General features: G+C 39.4%; 1 protein-coding gene across 2 annotated transcripts in view; it reads right to left on the bottom strand.

Annotated features, from left to right (window-relative positions):
- ppp4r3b (protein phosphatase 4, regulatory subunit 3B) overlaps positions 1–21,445 on the bottom strand; it is a 32,423-nt gene that overhangs the window by 5,588 nt on the left and 5,390 nt on the right. The window contains exons 4-14 of one of the 2 annotated variants that reach the window (XM_056761481.1): positions 15,400–16,023; positions 12,634–12,711; positions 9,397–9,513; positions 8,864–8,980; positions 8,648–8,779; positions 7,532–7,628; positions 7,412–7,453; positions 7,173–7,331; positions 3,424–3,593; positions 3,198–3,337; positions 2,987–3,114 (exon numbers count right to left, since the gene is read on the bottom strand). In XM_056761481.1, coding sequence (XP_056617459.1) covers positions 2,987–3,114; positions 3,198–3,337; positions 3,424–3,593; positions 7,173–7,331; positions 7,412–7,453; positions 7,532–7,628; positions 8,648–8,779; positions 8,864–8,980; positions 9,397–9,513; positions 12,634–12,711; positions 15,400–16,023 — 1,804 coding nt within the window. Of the gene's footprint in view, positions 1–2,986; positions 3,115–3,197; positions 3,338–3,423; positions 3,594–7,172; positions 7,332–7,411; positions 7,629–8,647; positions 8,780–8,863; positions 8,981–9,396; positions 9,514–12,633; positions 12,712–15,399; positions 16,024–21,445 lie in introns of both variants that reach the window. The other variant, XM_056761480.1, reaches the window with a different exon arrangement.

The following is a 21,445-nucleotide window of genomic DNA, read 5'->3' as shown; positions in this document are numbered from 1 at the left end:
CATACTGGTCACTGGAGTTTCAACATGGCACCTCTTGGCAAAGAACTCTGATGACCTGAAAGAAAGAATTGTCGCTTTACATAAAGATGTCCTAGGCTATAAAAAGATTGCCAAGATTGAAACTGAGCTGCAGCACGGTGGTCAAGACCATACAACAGGAACGGTTCCACTCAGACCGGGCCTCACCATGGTCGACCAAAGAAGTTGATTGCACATGCTCAGCGTCATATCCAGAGGTTGTGTTTGGGAAATAGACAGATGAGTGCTGCCAGCATTGGTGCAGAGGTTGAAGGGGTGGGGGGTCAGCCGGTCAGTGCTCAGACCATACACCGCACACTGCATCAAATTGATCTGCATGGCTGTCATCCAAGAAGGAAGCCTCTTCTAAAGATGATGCACAAGAACAGTTTGCTGTCTGGAGCTGCATGAGTGCCGCCGGTATTGGGGAGCCACAGTTCATTGAGGGAACCATGAATGCCAACATGTACTGTGACATACTGAAGCAGACTGGGCCACAGGGCAGTATTCCAATATGAGAACTACCCCAAAAGAAGCTGAGGGTAAAGGTGACGGACAGGCTAAGGATGTCTCCAGACCTAAACCCTATTGAGCATCTGTGGAGCATCCTTAAACTGAAGGTGGAGAAGCACAAGGTCTCTAACATCCACCAGCTCAGTGATGTCCTCATGGAGGAGTAGAAGAGGACTCCAGTGGTAACCTGTGAAGCTCTGGTGAAATCCATGACCAAGAGGGTTAAGGTAGTGCTGGAAAATATTGGTGGCCACACAAAATATTGACACTTCGGGCCCAATTTGGACATTTTCACTTAGGGGTGTACTCACTATTGTTGCCAGTGGTTTAGACATTAATGGCTGTGTGTTGAGTTATTTCGAGGGGACAGCACGCTTTTTCACTGTTATAAAAGCTAGTAGCAATGTTCCAAGTAAGGAAGGAAGAAGGCAGGAACCGGCGAACATTAAACTATTTTAATAAAACACACAATCAATTAAACCGATGTAAAGTGGCGACAGTTCCCTTACAGTCGACTGCCAGCCACAAAAACATAATGAACCATAACATAAAGTCCAGGCTTGGTTCTCTCTCATCCTTCACTGCTATTACTCCTCCTTGTATGCTTTAGAGCTCCTCCGTGAGAGATGCGAGACCGGTGCAACGCACAGCTGACGCTCACTATCACTCGCGGCTCTAATCCCACTTTACTTGTCACAAGTAAGGTGTACACTCACTAGTGACTGAGTGAGTAATGCGCTCATGTTGTGTTTGTCGTGTGTGTGAACTTGTCAATGACGACCTGGATTGTGTCTGCACAGTCTCCACATGAAATAACAACTGAAGAAATAACAAATGATCAGGTCAGACATGAACGAGTAATTCTGTTTTCGAAAACTGGACGCAAACTGCACCCATTTAGTCGCAGTCTGGAGCCCTGCATTATGGATAATAACTTCACTTTAATGATCAATTAGGCACATAATGTAATTATGACGCAAACATGCCTGACATCTGATCCACAGGTATTGGACTTATCAATTGATGCTGAATGATCAAGATGCAGAGAAAACGGGAAGATGGTTAATGGGTGTGAATAGTTTGTGTTTTATTACCTCTTCAATAAATTGTTAGATAACCAAGTTTAAACTTTAGTCCTCGTATATGATTTCAAGTACTAGTACTGATGAGTCATGTAAAACAAAATCAAGTACATTTATAAACTAGGGATAAGTCGCGAATTTCGAATATTCGATTCGTTTTTTAAATACAGAATTTCGAATAGTGTGTGCGATCTTAATAAAATAAAATAAGGACGCACCTAAAACCTAAAGGCTGTCAGTCAAGATACAATAGAGAAAAACATTTTCTCACAAGAATTGGTAACAAAGTTACGCACACTGTAGACCCGCGTGGCATAACGGATACGATAAATTGAGACGGCGTCAAAAATGTGTTCTGTTTGGGGTTCCTTTAATAAAATGAATGAGAATAAAGTGCAGTGTAAACTCTGCAATGTAAAGCTGGCTTATCATGGATCAACAACTACGATGCACAATCATTTAAGGGGTGAAGCACCCAGCAGGTCCATCCACAGGTCAGCAATAAGATGCTAGTTTTATGGTCAGACCAACCAATCTGGATGCCAGACGGGCGGAGCAAATAACAGCTTTAATTACTAAGATGATGGCTAAGGATATGCTTCCGATCAGCTTTGTTGGAGGAGAGGGCTTTAAAAATCTTATGGAGTTTGTACAGCCCGAGTTTACTGTCTGTCTAGAAAAACCATCACTACCAGAATGGAGAAACTTTTTCATGACAATAGAAATGGAAGCATTTTGAGCTATTAATTCATTAAATCATTCCGGACTGTTAATAAATGCCGTCATTCTGTTAATATGTTTTAACGCGTGTTAAGCCTGGTCTAAAATCTTTGTGGCTTTATTATATTTTATTTGATCAATCACTCTGTTTTTTAGTTGGTATAAATGTGCATGCTCATATTTTACAAGGAAATGTTCTAGCATTATTAGCGGTTGATGCTGATCGACGTACTGTTAATAAGTGCCGTCATTTAGTTGTTAATATTTTAATGTTTCAGCGCGTTATATTAATGTATAGATTGATGAAAGATTGCCTATTCCATAATAAATAAAGCAGTGTGTCGTCACAGATTTAAAGCGTAAATGTTCTCACTCTCTCTCTCTCTCTCTCTCTCTCTGCTTATGTGTGTGTTATACTGTAAATGCATCTATGTGGGGGAGGGGTGCGAATTTCGAATAATTTTCGAATAGTTCTCATCGATCTTCGAATATTATTTCTGCTTTAAATGCCCATCCCTAGTATAAAAATTATTGAAATAAAATGAAACAAAAGAAGGATGAAAACTATTTCTAGTTAAACTACTGATACATGTGTGTGAAGAGTGGAAATGGTTTCCTAGCTTTTTCTCAGTTTTTGTTCAGTGCAAGAATACCTTTCTCACTCTCCATGTACTTCCCGTAATCGGTCTTGCACTTGTCAAAATCTACGTCCTCTTCTTCCTGGTCTTCATTCAGCCACATGTCCTCATCCTCCTCGAATGAGCGAGCCTCCCTGCGATACCTGCAAGACATTTCCTAATGAATATTCATGGAGCAAGTACAAGTGTAAGCCGTTTCAAGTCAGTTGCCGGGAGGGTTGAGCACCTGCCAAGTCCTCGACTCTGTCTGTCTTTTTCCTGCTCGTATCGGCCCTTCAGACCCTTAAACGTCTGCACATACTCAATGGACTCCAGTGCTTTGTAGAAGTTGTCCACGATGTGTGCGATGAGAGACTTGATGTCCTCCTGACAATGAAAGGACACACGTGAGAGCTGAGTAGAGCTCAGTGGAACAGAGATGATGTTCTTCAGACACACCATGATGTTCTCACCACTTTGATGAACTCAAAGAGCTCGATGATGGCCGAGTTCAGAAGGTTGTATCGGGTCCCATTGTCTAACAAGGCGTTGATGACGGGCTCAAACAGATTTCCCTCCACGATGTAGCGGTTATAATACTCATCCTTTAGCCCGATGATTCTTCTCATGAAGCGCAGGGCACCTGAACAAACACACCTTCAATCACATCTGTACCTACTGTGCCACTTTAAACCAGCCGCGTCTCGCTGCATTTGAGCATCTTGCAGCACAAGTATTGCGTTCCTTTCAACATGTCAAATTCAAATTGATCAAGTCAATATTGTGTTTTTACATAGAAGCCGTTTCAGCAGCACATCTCTGACGCATGTAGTGCGAAGACTTTGGCGGCCTTGCCGATGTAGTCAATGCACATTAGTGAGCCATTTCAAGCACATCTCAAAGGTTCAACTCTGCCCCGTCACACAGCAACAGTGTAAATCAATGTTTAGTTGTATGTATTCATGAAGACACCAATAACCATCCCCTTTAAAGGGGACATTTCATGAAAAACAGACCTTTTCCATGTTTAAATGCTAAAATCTGGTCTCTTGTGCATCTGTCAACTCAGAAAAGGTGAAAAGAGACAAATCATTAACTTTTTTTATGTGAGCCTATCTCTGCAAGCCTGTTAGAAAATGAGCGCTTCAGAAATCGCACTCTTACTGACGCAAGTAGCCGTTCTTATTAGGGATGCACCTAAAGGAAAATTCTTGGCCGAAACCGAAAAAGAGGAAACCAAGGCCGAAAACCGAAACACCGAAAGAAATTATGCCAATTATTAGTACCCTTGCATTTATGGCTCTTACTGTGTACTAACTTTACTAAAATCAAGGCATTGCAATTGCATAAATATTAAAGTTTCAAAGAATAAATCAATTACAAATTATGCAAATATTTATTTAGCACATTGCAACAATGCACAGTATAAAATAAAATTTAACTAAGATGTTTAACTTGACCCCACTCATGTGTATATTAAATAATAATGTACAGGGTACTGGCCTGCTGAAAAGTTGTACAATTAAATGTTCTCTCATGAAAACAAAGTGCATTTAGGTCAAGTGCGTTTTAAATTTTTCTCTGTAGGACTACTACAAGAAAGTCTATTCAGAACAAGTGCAACTGCTTAAGATACAACAATATTTTCTCTGTAGGCCTTCAACATAATAGTGTATCAAAACAAAGACTCCCATAGCCCATATGTTAACTGTAGAACTTTAACAACAACAAATGCACCAAGAATTGCAGATGTCTAAAGTTGATAATAAGTAGCCTAAGAATAGAATTACCAACTTATTCTGTCGTCTGAAGCGCTATGATGTTCAGGAAGGGAATTTGGAGAAAAACGTGTTTAAAGTTAAGTTATGAAAATAAAAGCACAACAGTCCAGTATCACAAATAAAAAACACTTTACAGTGGTAAGAGACTTACTCTAATAACAATAAAACAACATTTCCTAGTGTTGAAGTGAAAATTACTGTACAAAACCGTTTGAATAAAACGAAAGTAAGGAAAATGGTGCAGCGCACACTTAAAGAACGAGAGCTCTGCCATTATCACTACACAAGGAAAGTGACAAACATTATTGACAACAACTCATAAGCAGTGAAGCAAGTTTTACGTTGTTTATCATGTGCATAGTGTCTGGACTTTTGATCATCTCTTGTATGTTTTGCGATCGCGGTCCGGCTCGCGTGAGCAGTGGAGCGGGCATAACTCCTGGTGCTGTAGACGAGGAGCTCTGTCAACTCACGAAAACATTGTATAAAACAACTTTGCATGCCATAGTTTACACAGGACTGGCAGAAAATGTGCATTAATACTTCATAATTATTCATGTTATGTGGTTTACTTTGATAGGTGAACTGTCTTTCACACGTCCCAGCGCGACACCCGACGGGTTTTCCCAAATCGCATCACATGTCTAGTCAGTACAAATGACAACGACACGTAGGTCGCTTCACGAGCATATCCCGCTGAAGGGAAACGGGTGTTGACAAATTGCCCTCATTGTAATCAGCCAGAATGACGGCGACACTAAGTAAAAAAATCTGTCAATGACAAAGAATCTTTCGGATTACGCGATCTCTGGTTCACACATGTAAAGGAATATTGGTCGCACTCTAGAGCCCTGAGGGTGCATGCAGTTTAGGAGACGCTTTAGTGCTGCGATTAAAGGAATAACGTCCGCTACAGATTCATCAAAGGAGCGGTATCTGTTTGTGTCATCACAACATTTCGGCAGTATTGTTTCGGTGATAGAAGTCTTTCGGTGGCCGAATATTAGGTGCATCCCTAGTTCTTATCATAATATTTCTGCCCCTTGTTCTGAACGTGTCCACCCATCGCGCTGCCGCCATTGTTGTTTTCACATGTGTGAAGTTCCAACACCATGGCAAAAGTAGCAAAGCTTACGAACTGTTGTGTTGTTGGCTGCACAGAACAATGTTCCCAGACTCAAGGGAGACAGAGTGTGATGGACTTATTTAGTTTTCAATGGAAATCATCCACACTGAACGAGGCAAAGCTACAAATAAAGACATTGTAAGTACAGGTATTTTTTAAGTAAAACCCCAGGGACCTGCGGCAACTTAAAAGTAGATAAAATGTCACGTGGCACGTTTGTCCGTTCACTGTTAGAATGCAATGTCTGTGGCTTGTAAACATGCGGCGGGATTGTCCTGTGTAAAATAAATTTGACTTGGAGAAATAGTGATGCGTTTGTCTTGAGTATCTTCACTTCAGAAAACTGTGTGATTGGTTTGTAAACAAGCAACGCGGTTCTCTCGCCCTAATGTGGTCATGACTGGACGGGCTTCGCGAATGGCCAAGGGGTAAACCGGTGTGCTTATCGAAAACAATGTGTTTGGTGTTCAAAGACGAGACCTTGTTTCTCGTTCGCTTTATGTGACCATACTTTAATGTTTTGTCGCTGGATGCACAGGCTCACACAGCACGTAATCGGCTAAAAAGGGGGCGGAGACTATTAGCTCTCTTGCATTTGAAGAGACACGCACAAAAACAGTGCGTTTCTCCTCACATTCAAAAGTGGGCATGTAGCGCATGGTATATTAAAAGATCTGTGGTGTTTTTTGAGCTAAAACTTCACAAACACACTCTGGGGACACCAGAGACTTATTTAACATCTAGTGAAACCATTCGAACAACCTCTCCTTTAAGACCGAGCGGTCCAATTCACGCAACTTTTTAGATGTAAGGCTAAAGAGGCTCTTGTCTCTTTAGCCTTACATCTAAAAAGATTACACCACAGATTTCAAATGCTATTAGATTGTTAATGATAATCTTTAATCCATAATTTTTATATTTTTACTAAGCCTTGTTGTGCAAGCACTGTTGAGCTTGTGCAGAGGCAGCAGCTTTTGCCAGAGGGGAACTGGAATCCCCTGGTTGGGCCTGGGTTCCCCTGAGGTTTTTTTTCTCGATGGGAGTTTTGGGTTCCTCACCACCGTTTGCATATTGTTTTGCACTATCTGCCTGGCCGGGGGGGCTGCTTTAGAATTCATACTTGTATTAAATGTGTCTCATGTACAGCTGCTTTGTAACAATGAAAATTGTAAAAAGCGCTATATAAATAAAGTTGAGTTGAGTTGAGTTGTCCTTAAAGGTGATCAACACCGAGAGCTCTTGAGAATACTGTGAATAATAAATGGGAGCATTACACAATGGTGATGTGGACAAGCATGAGGCCAGATATACTCACACAACGCCAGGAAAGTGTGTTTGGAGTTCATGAGAGTCAACACTCTCCCCAGCAGATCTTTGTTCATGATGTACATCTTGATGTGGTATGTGTGGTGCTCCACGCAGAAGGTCAACAGCTCCAGAATCAGAGCCAGAAGCTGAGCGGTCTGAAAGTTATCTGAGTGATGGACAGAGCATGTGACTGACTCACTCACACACACACACACACACACACGGGTCAATAGAAGCGAGATGTACCTGGACACACGGGGTTGACAGCAGCTGATCCATCCGTCAGATCTGCGTTAAAGCACAAGCAGGTGTGATGAAGGATGATGATGTGATTGTGTCTGAGGGTTTGTGTGAAGCACATCTCACCTGTGTTCTCCTCAGCGGTGTTGGCCAGCAGCGGAGCTGTCAGCACATGCATGCAGTTCTTATAGAAGAAACTCAAAAACTCACTCTTCTCAGTTTTCTGTCAACACACACAACGACAAAGAAGGTGATTCTTTCCAAAAACAGCCTGACAACAACCATTAAGTGCTCAAAATATAGTGTATATTTCAGATCTTCACTTGTCTGTCAAAGTACATTCAAGCTTTCCTCTGTACACCCTGCACACACACACACAATCTTCCGTCATCTGTGTGCTCTGGGGGAGGCGTGGCTTTAGACAGCGCTCAAAAGAGACTATTGGTTTAGCGGATCACAAAGCTCACGGATCATATCACAGACTTTGGGTCATTCTTCATTATTCGCCAAAAAGTGGGTCTTTGATCTACATTTGAGATGCTCAGACCTCAAGTATGATGATGATGGTGCTCTTTCCTTACAATCACAATACTGTTCTAAAGATGGTTCACATTTCAGTGAACTGAAAGCACTACAGCTGTGCATTGTGATCAAGCCTCAAGTGCAAATGTTTACAAGGTGTTTTATCATATTTGTGGGTGTAGCTTAAAACGGATCATCTAAAGCACTTCTGACAAGGTTTGCGAGAATGCGTGACCCGTCTTAACTCAATATAACTTGCCCAGAAATTCAACGAACTGCCTTCTTTCTCCCTGCTTTCATGACATGTCTGTCTTACACCAACTGGAAGATTGCCTGCTTCTCATTGGCTACTGAGGGTGTCCTGTCGGAGACAGCCTGATCAAGAGTCGTAAATATCATACATTACAATATTTACAGTTTGGCATCAGGGAGGCTCCAATGTGATGTGCAGCAGTAAAATAATCACAATGACATCATACATGTGAGGACTTCATGAACAAAAGTCCATTATGACAAGTCTAGAACCAGAGGTGTGTGTTCAGCCTAATGCAGTAAATTACAATCAAATTCTCATGGTGGATTCACCTCTCATCCAGGTTATCAATCTGAAGTATCCCTAGTGTGTGCTGAGAAACAAGCAGATAGTACAAGCATAGAGAGAGGCTTGAAAAGAAGGTCTCAGGAAATCACATAGTACACAAGAGTTCAGAGGTCACTCACGTTGACTGGAGCGAGCATGTTCTCCGGGTCCATGAGTGTCCGAAGCAGACCCATGAGCTGAACGGCACCACCCAGCTCAGGGTCCGAATCACAGATCATCTGCTTGATCACCACATTAATCAGCAGAACATCCTGAAGAGACGGAGCAAAACTTTCAAATGCAGTGTAACAGAGTCATCATCATCATCATGTCATCAGTCAACGTGTCATACTCACGTCATCGGCCTGCTGCGGCTCCTGCATCACAAACTCTCGTACCATAGACGGACTGAACTCCACCAGATACGAGAAGATATCAGTTGCAGCCATCTTTACCTGAACATCTTCCATACCCTGAGACAGCACAACATTCATTTACAATTATTACCATCCATCAGTGTTGCTGTCAATCTTCTCCTGCCTAATCATTCAATTTGATCACCATTCAGAGGGACACCAGCCCATGCATGATGTCTGACACTTTTATTCATAATACTTCAACCTGTTTCTATTAAAACTTTTAATATTTGACAGCAAAAGAATAATGATACACAGAATTGATGATTCTGGGCCAAAACGGAATATGAATGAATATTTCACTTCTAACTCACTGAAAACTACAACATGGGATAGAACATATTTAAATGTGGTGTTCTTCCCTTGTTGTATTTGTGAACAGTGTGAACATCAGATAGATTTAGAGGAGGAGTGATTCTCTAGAATCATTAACTAAATATTTGCAAGAATTTTGTGGCTTCAATTGAACTCACCATCACAATTTCCAAAGCAGGTAAAATTCCAAGATTGGCCAGCGTTTTGAAGAAAGCATCCCTGTTTTGTGGTTGCAAAGTCTGTGAGAATGCACAGAACTCTTTAAAGAAGTTGACCTAAACAGGGGAAGCCAAAAGAAATGTTAAATCATATAATACAACAGTTCTTTCTGCTTCTCCAAGATGAATGGCTGACAGTCCTGTGACATTCCACCAGAATCACATTTGGATTACTGCACCACTAATCTTGTGAGAGAGAAAGTAAACACGCACACATTTGGCAGTGTCTCTTGGGTGCATAGGAACGGTTGAAAAATGACAGCGTGGGACGTAAGGGTCTCAACCAAGCGCTTAAGAGAACAGAAGTTACCCTGTCAACTTCCTAAAGTAAAATAGCGCATGAGTACATAGAAACTATGGAAAGTGGTGCAATGCAATGGGATTAACACACTTTCTGTGAGCGTCTCTTTACAGTCGCTCTCTCTTTCAGTCACACTAATAACTTCAATGAAGCAGCACGGCGCATGGCGGGACGGTTTGAAGTAGTACCAGAGGTTTGTTTAAAGCAGAAGTTAAGCATCCAGTCAAGTTAACATTATTAATAAAGAGGGGTTTCCACTTCCATCAAAAACGATAAAAAAAAAAGATTAACGTTAACGAATCAAAGAAAATAATGTCTTATTATAAGTTTTGTAACAAGGGCATCTCCGTCTTGAAGTACCGCTGACGGTGAGGTCACAGGGTTGACTGCCTTGCCTGAGATCATCAGACACAATGAGAGAGAAAAGATCAAGATTGAGACCGTGAAACATGGAAAGTGTAAAGCCACGAGATTAATACAAACTAAAAGGGGTATTGCTGTCTTTTAGCTATAGAAGTTTAACAACCTGGACATGTTGTATTACTATAATTGATGCATAACAGGTGTGGGTCATTTTCAAAAAATTATGATCACAACCCTGTCCCTACACCTTACAGCAGTGGTCTCGATGGATTGGTCGATCTTTGAGACTTTCCTTGTCCATCCCGAAAGTAGGTTTATAGAGTAATTTCAGTACTATCTCATGCAGGAGATGACGTCCCTACTGACACCCGGTTTAAGTTTTCAATTGGCCTAATATGATCATCTATACTACACTGTCAGAACTTTAGCTATTTTGAGAAACAGATCATTATTACAAAGACATTATAAGAAGGGTTGAAGTAAATAGATAAATGATTTAAAATGAATGATTGATATTGTTGTTATTATTAGGTCCTATTTATAAAATTTCCATCTATACACCGTATAAACTCCAAATAAATGCATAATAAATAACAAATCTTTATACAGTGAATACCTAAATAATTAAGGTCTTGTTAAACTAATTCTTATCCACGTTTTAATGTCAAGCTGCCATGTGTCGCTCTGCTCAATATTTCGCTCATGGACCAAGCAAATGCTACGCTAACATTACGCTCACCGATAAACCATTTTGAGATGGTTTAGATTTGAGTGTGCCTCATCATGCTACTTTTGAGGTGATAGCCATCATTTTGTGGATGGTGTTATGTCACAGGTGTTACACGAATGACAAAAAACTCAATGCAAACAATTAGTCAAATAAAAGATTTAAGATTCAAATGGCCCATTATTATAATAATGTTATCATGCCGGTGAATTTCAATCATCAAATGTGAGGCATGAAAACCGAATTACATTTTTTGAAGTCAGAAAGTCAGTGTTATTTGAGAATGACCCGTATACTTTTTGAGACATATCTATGGTATATATATTATATGTGTATTTAATCAGTCTTAAGTAAAACTGTTTACGGCAGTTCCCGCTGCCAGCAAAGTAACGCTTTGGGAGTGCTCAGCACACGTCTGATCAGCAGCTGAGGTGTCTGTCCCACAAGTGCAGTATAGCAAACGCAAGTTCACATTCACATGTTGTTCTACATTCCATTTTTGAACCGGTACATAATTGGGTTTATACCAGATACCTATCGATAAGCTTCATGACAAATAAATGACTGTTATCGATCCTCGAGTTGTTTTATCTCTGTGTATTTTGGTGTTAAATGAAGAATTAGAGGCTGCTGCTGACGGTCATTTTCCATCCCTGAATGATGTCCGAATGGCCAAAGTTTGCTCACCTATTTGTGATATCTACGGCCATATGATTTCTGCAATTGTATTTGTAATCTGCTTGCTGAGTGTTTATGAGTGAAAGAGTGGTATGGTTGTGCTTGTGTAGCTTTCAGCGTCTGTGTTTCACAACGAGGAAGCTTCCGTCAAACACCCCTTTGCAGCAACCCGTTAAAATAAAAGTCCTTTATTTGAGAGGTTTCTAACATTGTTTTTAATAATTCGGCCACAGAGTATTTTTTATTTTTTAATAAATTGAAGTAAATCTGGTAGGAAAATAAGTACATATAATAGTACATATAATTAAAAAAATATGACTTGCTAAGAAAATAGTACTTACATTTATGTAGACCTAAAACCAGAAAGGAAAAAAGAAATACGGTCTACCAACCAAATAACGATAGTGATGTAAAGTAAATATGTTGAATTACATTATGATGTGCTCCTATGCACATGCCAAATGCCTTAAGTGCTATGCTGAGGATGTGGCATTCTCTGTTTGCTCAGAAGCATTTGTAAACAGCAGTTCTAAAGCTCAGCTGTAATAAAGCAGTTAAATCTCATCATATGGATGTTTATAATACACATGCCCAATGGAGTAATGAAAAACAATGTCTCTGTATCTGGAGTGACTTTTTGAGTGGTGTCCCCTCAGTGTAGTGCCCAACCAATGCGGCATTTGTTCTAGATCACTTCTTAGGTTATTTGTGTTGCTGTTTTCGTTTCCTCCGGGTTTAAAAGCTAGAGCGTCTCATTTACGCCCTCCTTTGTTTTCATATTGGAGCTGGTGGATTTGCACCTTTGAGGCTAAATCGATTGAACTGGCTTTATTCGTCAGGAAAATACAACATACTGTCCGCTCAGTGTGTGTGACTGCGCTGGATTTTGTGTGTGTGCACATGAACACTCGCTTTTCACACAGACACAGGGATGAACCAGATATGAATGAAATGTTGATGTCATTCATTTTTATGTAAACAAACGTCGGTATAAACACAAACGCGATACACTGTATCCTCATCATATATCGCTGGATAAGTGGATAATTTGACTATCGCGACAGGCCTGTGTGTGTATGTGTATTTGTGATCATTGAAATCATTGTACCAGCTCTCTTCTCTTGTTCTCCTCAGTGGCTTCATCTGTCAGCTGAGCAAAGACCTCTGTCAGAAACTTCTCATCCTCCTGAAACATACACACAACAATCATTCAAGATAAACCTGACACTTTATCTGCAATAGAACCAACCACCACCCAGAAAATATCTGCTATGAGGGACTAGGGACTTTGGCTCGGTACAGTTCCAGAATCTAATACCGGTAATATCCGTGCTATATGTGATCAATATCCAGCCCCAAAACAAATTATTTGTTAAAATATTAAGAAGACTTCAAGAAACTGCTGTAACTGCTTTAATACATATTTTATATATTATTTTTATATAGCACACATTTACACTGTACAACTGAAAAATTATTTGGTTATATAGACTTTATCATCATAGTCCCACAAATATGAACAATTCAATTTTAAACAACAATTAAATATTTCAAGTAGGTCTATTTAACAATAGCATTTCAGATGAAAACTGAATGATCCATAAAAATAAAACTTCATAAAAGTCTTCACTGTATAAAATAAATATATGAAATGAAAAAAAAGCTACAAAAGTTTCATTTCCTTCTTGATGTGTGACACAGATGTATTAGGTTACTGTCACTATAAGGCAAAGTCTTTCTTGATGCGGATATACATTGTATACAACGGACTTTGCTTTTGCAGGGCTTGACAATAACCATTGTCCTGTGGTTGTCAATCGGACAAGTAAATTTGTCATTTTCTTGTCCGAGTACAAAAATTACTTGTCCAAAGATAAAAAAAGATTTCATTTGAATTATAATATAATATAGTAATATCAATATCATTTAAATTGGTCAAATTTGCTTTTAAGCACTTGAACAAGTGTCCTCTTAGGCAGCCTGAATTTGGTTAAAGGCCTACTCTCTCTCTGAGACTGCTATAAAACTGGCAAGCAGAAATTGTTATTAGTGTTAATGCTTTAAGTTAACGCTATCTCTGATCTCAGTCTGCCTACTAATCTCCACGAAGTTCTCTTTCGCGGCTTGTATGTGTTCTTATACTGTCAAATACAACCGCTGTTATGTCAAAAACACAAAAGGTTCACATAACAGGGCTCAACATTACCGCTTGTCCGGGACAAGTGAATGTTTTGTATGGGCAAGGGAGAGAGAATTTTACTTGCCCGACCGGATAAGTAATGTTGACTTGAAAAAAATGTAACATGTAACTAGATACAGACTTGGAATCCTGTTATTTATATGTCATATGGCTGTTTAGCGCGTCTCAGAGAATTATGTGCACAGTTTAATATTCTGTAGTGCACATAGTATTTGCTATTGAAAATTGTAATGCCCTTGTAGTAAATTGTTACACTATAGGATCTAAGAATTTTACTGCAGTTTACCATTTTAAATATTATAGTTATTTATGTTGATGTGTATATTTTCTATATACATATATATATACATACCAGGGGTGGGCGATCTAGAAAAAAAATTCAAATCACGATTTTTTCGAGATAGATCACGATTCACGATTTTATCGCGGTTCTTCTTCAAGTTGGTTTTAAGACTATTTTGCAAATTAAAGGGGCTTCAATACAATACGGCTAATATTTGATGTAACGGTGGAATAATTATTCACATGTCATTTGCGGTGCGGGTCTGTAATAAACAGGCGCGGACGGAATGTGTGCCTTGAGATTTTAGTGAAAATGAAATGTCAAATCACCAATTGCATTTTCTTTTTCAATTTGACAGGGACAACGCATTGTCAGTGTAAAAATGAAAATAAAATAATTTCATTTTGGCACATGTTGTGGGCCCTGTTATGTATAATGAAATTGTTCATCTGGTTTTCATATTCATCATTTAATTTCTTTAAATTTGTCGGGATGTACCTTCCATAGAACATCAAGTAAAGTATGATTAAATAACTATAAAATATTGTTAGACTGTGCACTTTTATGTTGTAGGTGCATTGACGCGCAACGTTTGTATACTTCAACCACCTCTGAGGATAATGGTTGTATGAGGATATAAACACATGAACTTCATCTCCAGAGTTTATTTTACCTGCTTTTTACTGTTTGAGTGAAGCTATCGTCAACACACTAAAACTCAAGCATCTTATTGACGACACGTCAAAATAAAAGACCTGTTAACTTGAACACTCAGACGAAAAATACTGTAGTATTTGCTTAAGGTGCCTCAGGTTCAGGAGTATCAGAGGGATAACAGAAGCTCTAACGGAACTTAAATTTGGTTGAAAAGAAAAATTCTTAGTCTTGGTTAAAACAACTAGATTTAATACAGTTTCAGTTGAATTTCTACCCTACACAATTATCAATCACATTGCACATAGAGTCCGACCTTTGCGTCCATTAAAAACATTATTTTGTGAACATGTCAGCAACTCCTAGCAGCTTTTTCGCTTGCAGCGTTAAAAATTGAGCCTTTAAGTGTATAACGCTAATGATCATTAATCTAAATGCTAAATACAAGTACAATACCAAGGGAAAAAATTCACTATCGTTCCCTCTAAGGAAGGACGGCTAGATGTGTGACAGATGCAGAGACAATAGCCATCTCTAGAATTTGGATAAAACTATACTGCCGTGCATGATACATGCCCCCACTAGTGGCTATTTTTAAATGGCAAGTATCAGTCAGGTGTTCCAGAGAAGACCAATGTTTGAACTAAGAAGCAGATTTCAAAGCACTTAAGTGGGGCTTTAAAAATGTTTTGGTTGCTGATGTGAGGGATTATTATCAAGTGATTATAGACACGCACCTGCAGCATGCTGACAATCTCCACCTTATTGAAGAAGATGAAGGAGGATAGAGTTGACAGCACGTTCTCCTCAAACACAGACGGTGTGGGCAGTATGATGTCTTGAATGTACTGCACTCGATACGTCTGGTGGATCTTCTGTCGGAGCTCCAGGTCTGTGATGGGGATGACCTCTTTGAATTTAGCCGTCTTCGTGAGGAACTCTCGGTGTCTCTTGGGCTGAACCAGTGTTGGGTCATATTCCAGACAGCCCACCACATCCATAATGCAGTCATCTGAAAACATCACCTCAAACAGCGTGGCTTTGTTCAGGAAGAGCACGCCACGCACAATCTCATACAGGTGATGAAGCCCTTCTCTGTGGTTGGACTCCTCGCACGTCCTGAAAAGCTCAAGTAGCTTTTTCATGTATGCCGTGCTCATCAGGGCAAGAGCCAGTTTCTCACGTCGGATGGGCGATGTCAGTACCGACGTCACCAATTCAGCGATCTCCTCCAGTCGGCTCTCGTCACATGGCGGAAGCTCTATTAAATGGCTGTTCTCCGGCATCTCCTCGAAGCGCTCCTCCTCAGATTCATCCATGGGCTCTTGAGTGATCTCCACCGATGGATCTTTACCCTGCACCTGAATGACGGCAAGCAGAAATAAACTGATGCAAACAAAAAATGTTCTGGTTTGTAATGAGTAAAGGGACAGCATTGCCACAGGGCTCCAGACTACAAACAGTTCTTGAGAGAGAGCGAACAGATTTTACAAGTACTCGCATGCGCAACCTGCAACTTTGTATTTTTTTCTGGGTGTTATTTCATGTCGAAAAGCTAGGGAAAATGTCTGATATTTTAAAAGGTAAATGCTGCCATCTGGTGAATTTTAAGAGCAAAATTAAGTGGCTCAATATATAAGAATACAAACAGCTATAGTGGTAATTTAATCATTGGCTCTATATATAAATAGGGATAATAGGGCACAACACATGGTGAAATAGGAGTTCACATACAGTCAAAACATTTAGAGCATAAGCCATCAAATAATGAAGCGAAAACGTTTTTAACAGTTGACCTAATTTATTTATACACATATATTACAACGTGGGCTGCGAATCGGGTCTTTTTTTACAGTGCCATTGTCCCACTCCCCCGCATGATAGCATCACTTTACTATCTGGACCAGAGCATGTATTGATTATTATGATCACAGTGAGGTTGCCAGTATGAACAAACATTGTGTTCAGAACGACTCGCACACTTATCCTAACGCTCGATAAAAGATATCACATACCCTCCCGTATGTTTTTTATTCAAGCTATTGGAAAAATTTACAATACGTGCAGGAAGAAGGTTGGACCTGAGCTAAAAGAAGTGGAATATTACGCGAAGACAACTGACATGTGGTCCAGCAGGACGACTGAACCCTATCAAAGTCTCACTGTCCTTTCATACAGTTGAAAGAAAAAGTATGTGAACCCTTTGGGCTTACTTGGATTTCTTCATAAATTGGTCATAAAATGTGTTCTGATCTTCATCTAAGTCACAACAATAGAGAAACACAGTCTGCTTAAACTAATACCGCACTAACATTATACGTTTTCATGTTTTTATACACAAAATGTAAACATTCATAGTGCAGGGTGGAAAAAGTATGTGAACCTTTGGGTTTAATAACTGGTTGACCCTCCTTTGGCAGCAATAACCTCAACCAAACGTTTCCTATAGTTGCAGATCAGACCTGCAAAACGGTCAGGAGAAATTTTGGACCATTCCTCTTTACAAAAGTGTTTCAGTTCAGCAATATTCTTGGGATGTCTGGTGTGAATCGCTCTCTTGAGGTCATGCCACAGCATCTCAATCGGGTTGAGGTCAGGACTCTGACTGGGCCACTCCAGAAGGCGTATTTTCTTCTGTTGAAGCCATTCTGTTGTTGATTTACTTCTATGCTTTGGGTCGTTGTCCTGTTGCATCGTCCATCCTCTGTTAAGCTTCAGTTGGCGGACAGATGGTCTGAAGTTTTCCTGCAAAATGTCTTGATAAACTTTGGTATTCATTTTTCCATCGATGACAGTAATCCGTCCAGGGCCTGAGGCAGCAAAGCAGCCCCAAACCATGATGCCCCCTCCACCATATTTCACAGTTGGGATGAGGTTTTGATGTTGGTGTGCTGTGCCTTTTGTTCTCCACACATAGCGTTGTGTGTTCTTTCCAAACAACTCAATTTTGGTTTCATCTGTCCACAGAATGTTTTGCCAGTAGTGCTGTGGAACATCCAGGTGCTCTTTTGCAAACTTCAAACGTGCTGCAATGTTTTTTTTGGACAGCAGTGGCTTCCTCCGTGGTGTCCTCCCATGAAGTCCATTTTTTTTTTAATGTTTTCCTTATTGTAGATTTGTCAACAAAAATGTTAGCATGTGCCAGAGATTTCTGTAAGTGTTTAGCTGACACTCTAAGATTCTTCTTCACCTCATTGAGCATTCTGCGCTGTGCTCTTGCAGTCATCTTTACAGGACGACCACGCCTAGGGAGTGTAGCAACAGTGCTGAACTTTCTCTATTTGTAGACAATCTATCTTACCGTGGACACATGGACATCAAGGCTTTTAGATATACTTTTGTAGCCCTTTCCAGCTTTATGTAAGTCAACAATTCTTCATCGTAGGTCTTCTGAGAGCTCTTTTGTGCGAGGCATGGTTCACATCAGACAACGCTTCTTCAGAACAGCAAACTCAAAACTGGTGTGTGTTTTTTATTGGACAGGCCAGCTTTAATCAACACATCCAATCTCATCACATTGATTGGACCCCAGGTTGGCTGACTCCTTGCTCCAATTAGCTCTTGGAGAAGTCATTAGACTAGGGTTTCACATACTTTTTCCACCCTGCACTATGAATGTTTACATGTTGTGTATAAAAACATGAAAACGTATAATGTTTGTGCGGTATTAGTTTAAGCAGACTGTGTTTCTCTATTTTTGTGACTTAGATGAAGATCATAACACATTTTATGACCAATTTATGAAAAAATCCAAGTAAGCCCAAAGGGTTCACATACTTTTTCTTTCAACTGTATGTGAGGGTTTTGAATTAAAGAGTTGTTGTTTAAAAACGTCGTACTTTCCCATTGAGCATACGGGAGAAAACATTGCTTCTGCGTTGATTTAACTATTTAAGATACTGTTGTTATTCTCTTAATTTTTCATGAAATTTTTGCATGACAGCTTTATTTAAAAAAATGGCCACAGTGTTTATGTGGTTTTAAATAAACAATGGCATATTGTACAATAGTTTGTGATTATGCTTTGTTTGTCTTTGATGCATGCTGTTAAAACCAACACAACAAACCTAGCTCTTTTTTTAAATAGTAGTCAATCGCATTTTAAATCGCAAATTGCAATTTTGGTCAGAAAAATCGCACATTTTTTCTTCAAATCATGCAGCCCTAATCCCAGTTAAGGTTTAGTTTCACTTTTGTTTTATTTACTAAGTTAAATATTTGTTGATAATCATAATAGATTAAAACGCCACAACATTTACTTTGGCTTTATTTAAGCATTCATTAGGTGTTATGTGCGTATGCGTATGCGCATTGAGCAAATAGTTTAATATGATGTCTTGCTTGTTTCAGACTGCATGCATGAGGGGATCGTCCCGCGCACTACTGCATGTTTCCTTTCAGTACAAAATGTCAGTTTGTATTAGGTTATTTTAAATACATTTATGAGCGTATGACAACGTTGATTATATCATTTGATTCTTTTATATGCGTTTTCTGTTCTCTTTCTGTAATCGAAGTTACAGACAGATAATCACGCTTACAGTGCATGTTTCTGTGAGAAGAGAAAGTTTACACCATTGAGGAGAGAGTGATTGACAGCATGATGCGATCCTATCCAATCATCAGTATGTAAAGTTTAAGAATAAAATGATGTGTATATCAGGGCTCTAGACTGTGAACAAATGGTGGCATTTTGCGACATTTTAAATTCCAATGCGATCAGTTTTTTCCTAATGGTCGCACCGGTGTGACTAGCAAACTGATCAATATATCATTTTGCTGGTGTAAAAAGAGGCTCATTTAATGCTATGATGAAGCGGAATGACTGACAGAGCAATCGCGTAATCTTGCACGTCAAATATACTGCAGAATACAAGAATTTCCCCAAAAAGTGTTGTCAACCTTACCACAAAGTTTTTACCATTAGTTTTTACTCTGCTAACAGCACAGATATTAACATTTGGTGGTTCAAGAGATGTGTGATCTCTTCTCAAATTTCTAAAGCATTTGTTTCATTTTTAGTTCATGATTTTTCATAGTCAGGTAAGACCATTTTTAGGATTGTCACATCCATTACGCTTAATACTCCTCATAAATGAACACATGAAAATTAATGTAAAGTAACTATTTGATGTTCTATAAAGAGCCATCTCTTCTCCATGCATTGGGTATTATTGCTTCAGGATTGTGGATTTTATTTTACAGAAATCCTACAAAGTCTCCCAAAAACCACTTCCTTTTTTGTCACATTTTGTAACGCATGTTTATTTCCCTTTATATTTTTTTTGTGACATTTTTTGATGTTTAGACTCTATCAACAAGGGTTCGGTAAAATATAAACAGATGGTTCAATATAATCGTACCAAATTCATTGTCTGAGCATTTTTATGTCAAGTCCATAACGCAAAATGTCATGTCCATAACGCATATATTGCCCGTATATGAACGTGAAGCTAATGCAGGAAACATGTGTTTAAACTTCAAGCACTTTACCATTGTTTATAGCTCTCTAACAAGACTGCAAAGCATGTTTAATTTTACACATCACTTTAAATCCTATTTATTTTGTGAGTCTCTATTGATAGAAGCCAACTGTGTATGAATGCAGCTTTCATGAAGAATATTCACTAAAAGCCTTCAGGTTTCACAGGTTGTTTGAGATGCGCGTGCACAGAGAGTCTGAGCACAAAATACTAATCAGAGTTCTCTTTCGTGCCTTCTTACCATGAAATGGACATTTAAACACGAAATGACATCCAAATTCCCCATATAAACAAGAATCCTTGTAAAGGTATTCAGTTTTGTGAACAAACGTTTGGAAACAAAATAGGGCTGCAACAACGAATCGATTAAATCGATAAAAATCGATAAAAATGGATTACTAAAAGAGTTGGCAACGAATTTCATAATCGATTCGTTGTGTCGCGCGACACGGAGACGTTTCTGAACGTTCAAAAAACGTTCTTTGAGCGCGGAGCGGAGTGAACACACTCGGTCTCTCTCGCACACGGATGCTAGCAGAGTTCGGCGCCTCATAGACGGGGCGGAGCAAAAATAAAAAAAAACGAGGAAAGATACATGGCGGAGGCAGAGAAATCCGCGCGACCCAAGTCATCCAAGGTGTGGGAGCATTTCACACTAAATAAACAGAAAAAGTGTGTTAACTGCAAAATATGCTAAAGCGACATGGCATGGCATGTGAGCACCACGGCAATGATCCAGCACCTGAAACGCAAACATGTTGGACTCTTTGATGAGGAGTTCAACAGCAGGTTAAGTCATTACGGAATCCTACTTTTGTTCCGTTTTGAATTGAGGAACGTAATGTCCGTGGTGCAGATGTTTACTCGTTATCCAGCTTGACAAGCATCACAAGTTAGCGTTAGCTGGTTAATAACAGTAGTAAAGCAGGGGTGGTATAGTTACTTTGCATTGCAAGACTAAAGACACGTTTTTATTGACTCGCCTTTTTTGGACCATTCATTTATCAATCTGTTGTCATGTGTAGCTACACTGCAAAAAAAGCTTTTCTTACTTACTAATTTATTTCTCGTTTCCAGTCCAAGTATCTAAAAAAAATCAAGATTACTAGACAAGAAAAATGGCTTGAGAAAAGTAATTGATGCTTAAAACTTCTGTTTGAAATTATATCTCATCAAGATTATTTTTCTTACCCCATTGGCAGATAATTTTGCTTGTTTTAAGCAAACAATCACTTAATTTTGAGGTGTTTTTTCAGAAAACAAGACATCATTTCTTATGCATTTTCATGTGTCTAGTACA

The sequence above is a fragment of the Triplophysa dalaica genome, chromosome 11 (assembly GCF_015846415.1).
Source record: "Triplophysa dalaica isolate WHDGS20190420 chromosome 11, ASM1584641v1, whole genome shotgun sequence".
Taxonomy (NCBI): Eukaryota; Metazoa; Chordata; class Actinopteri; order Cypriniformes; family Nemacheilidae; genus Triplophysa; species Triplophysa dalaica.
The sequence above is the reverse complement of the archived record's forward strand: the minus strand, read 5'-3'. Positions and strand labels throughout refer to the sequence as shown.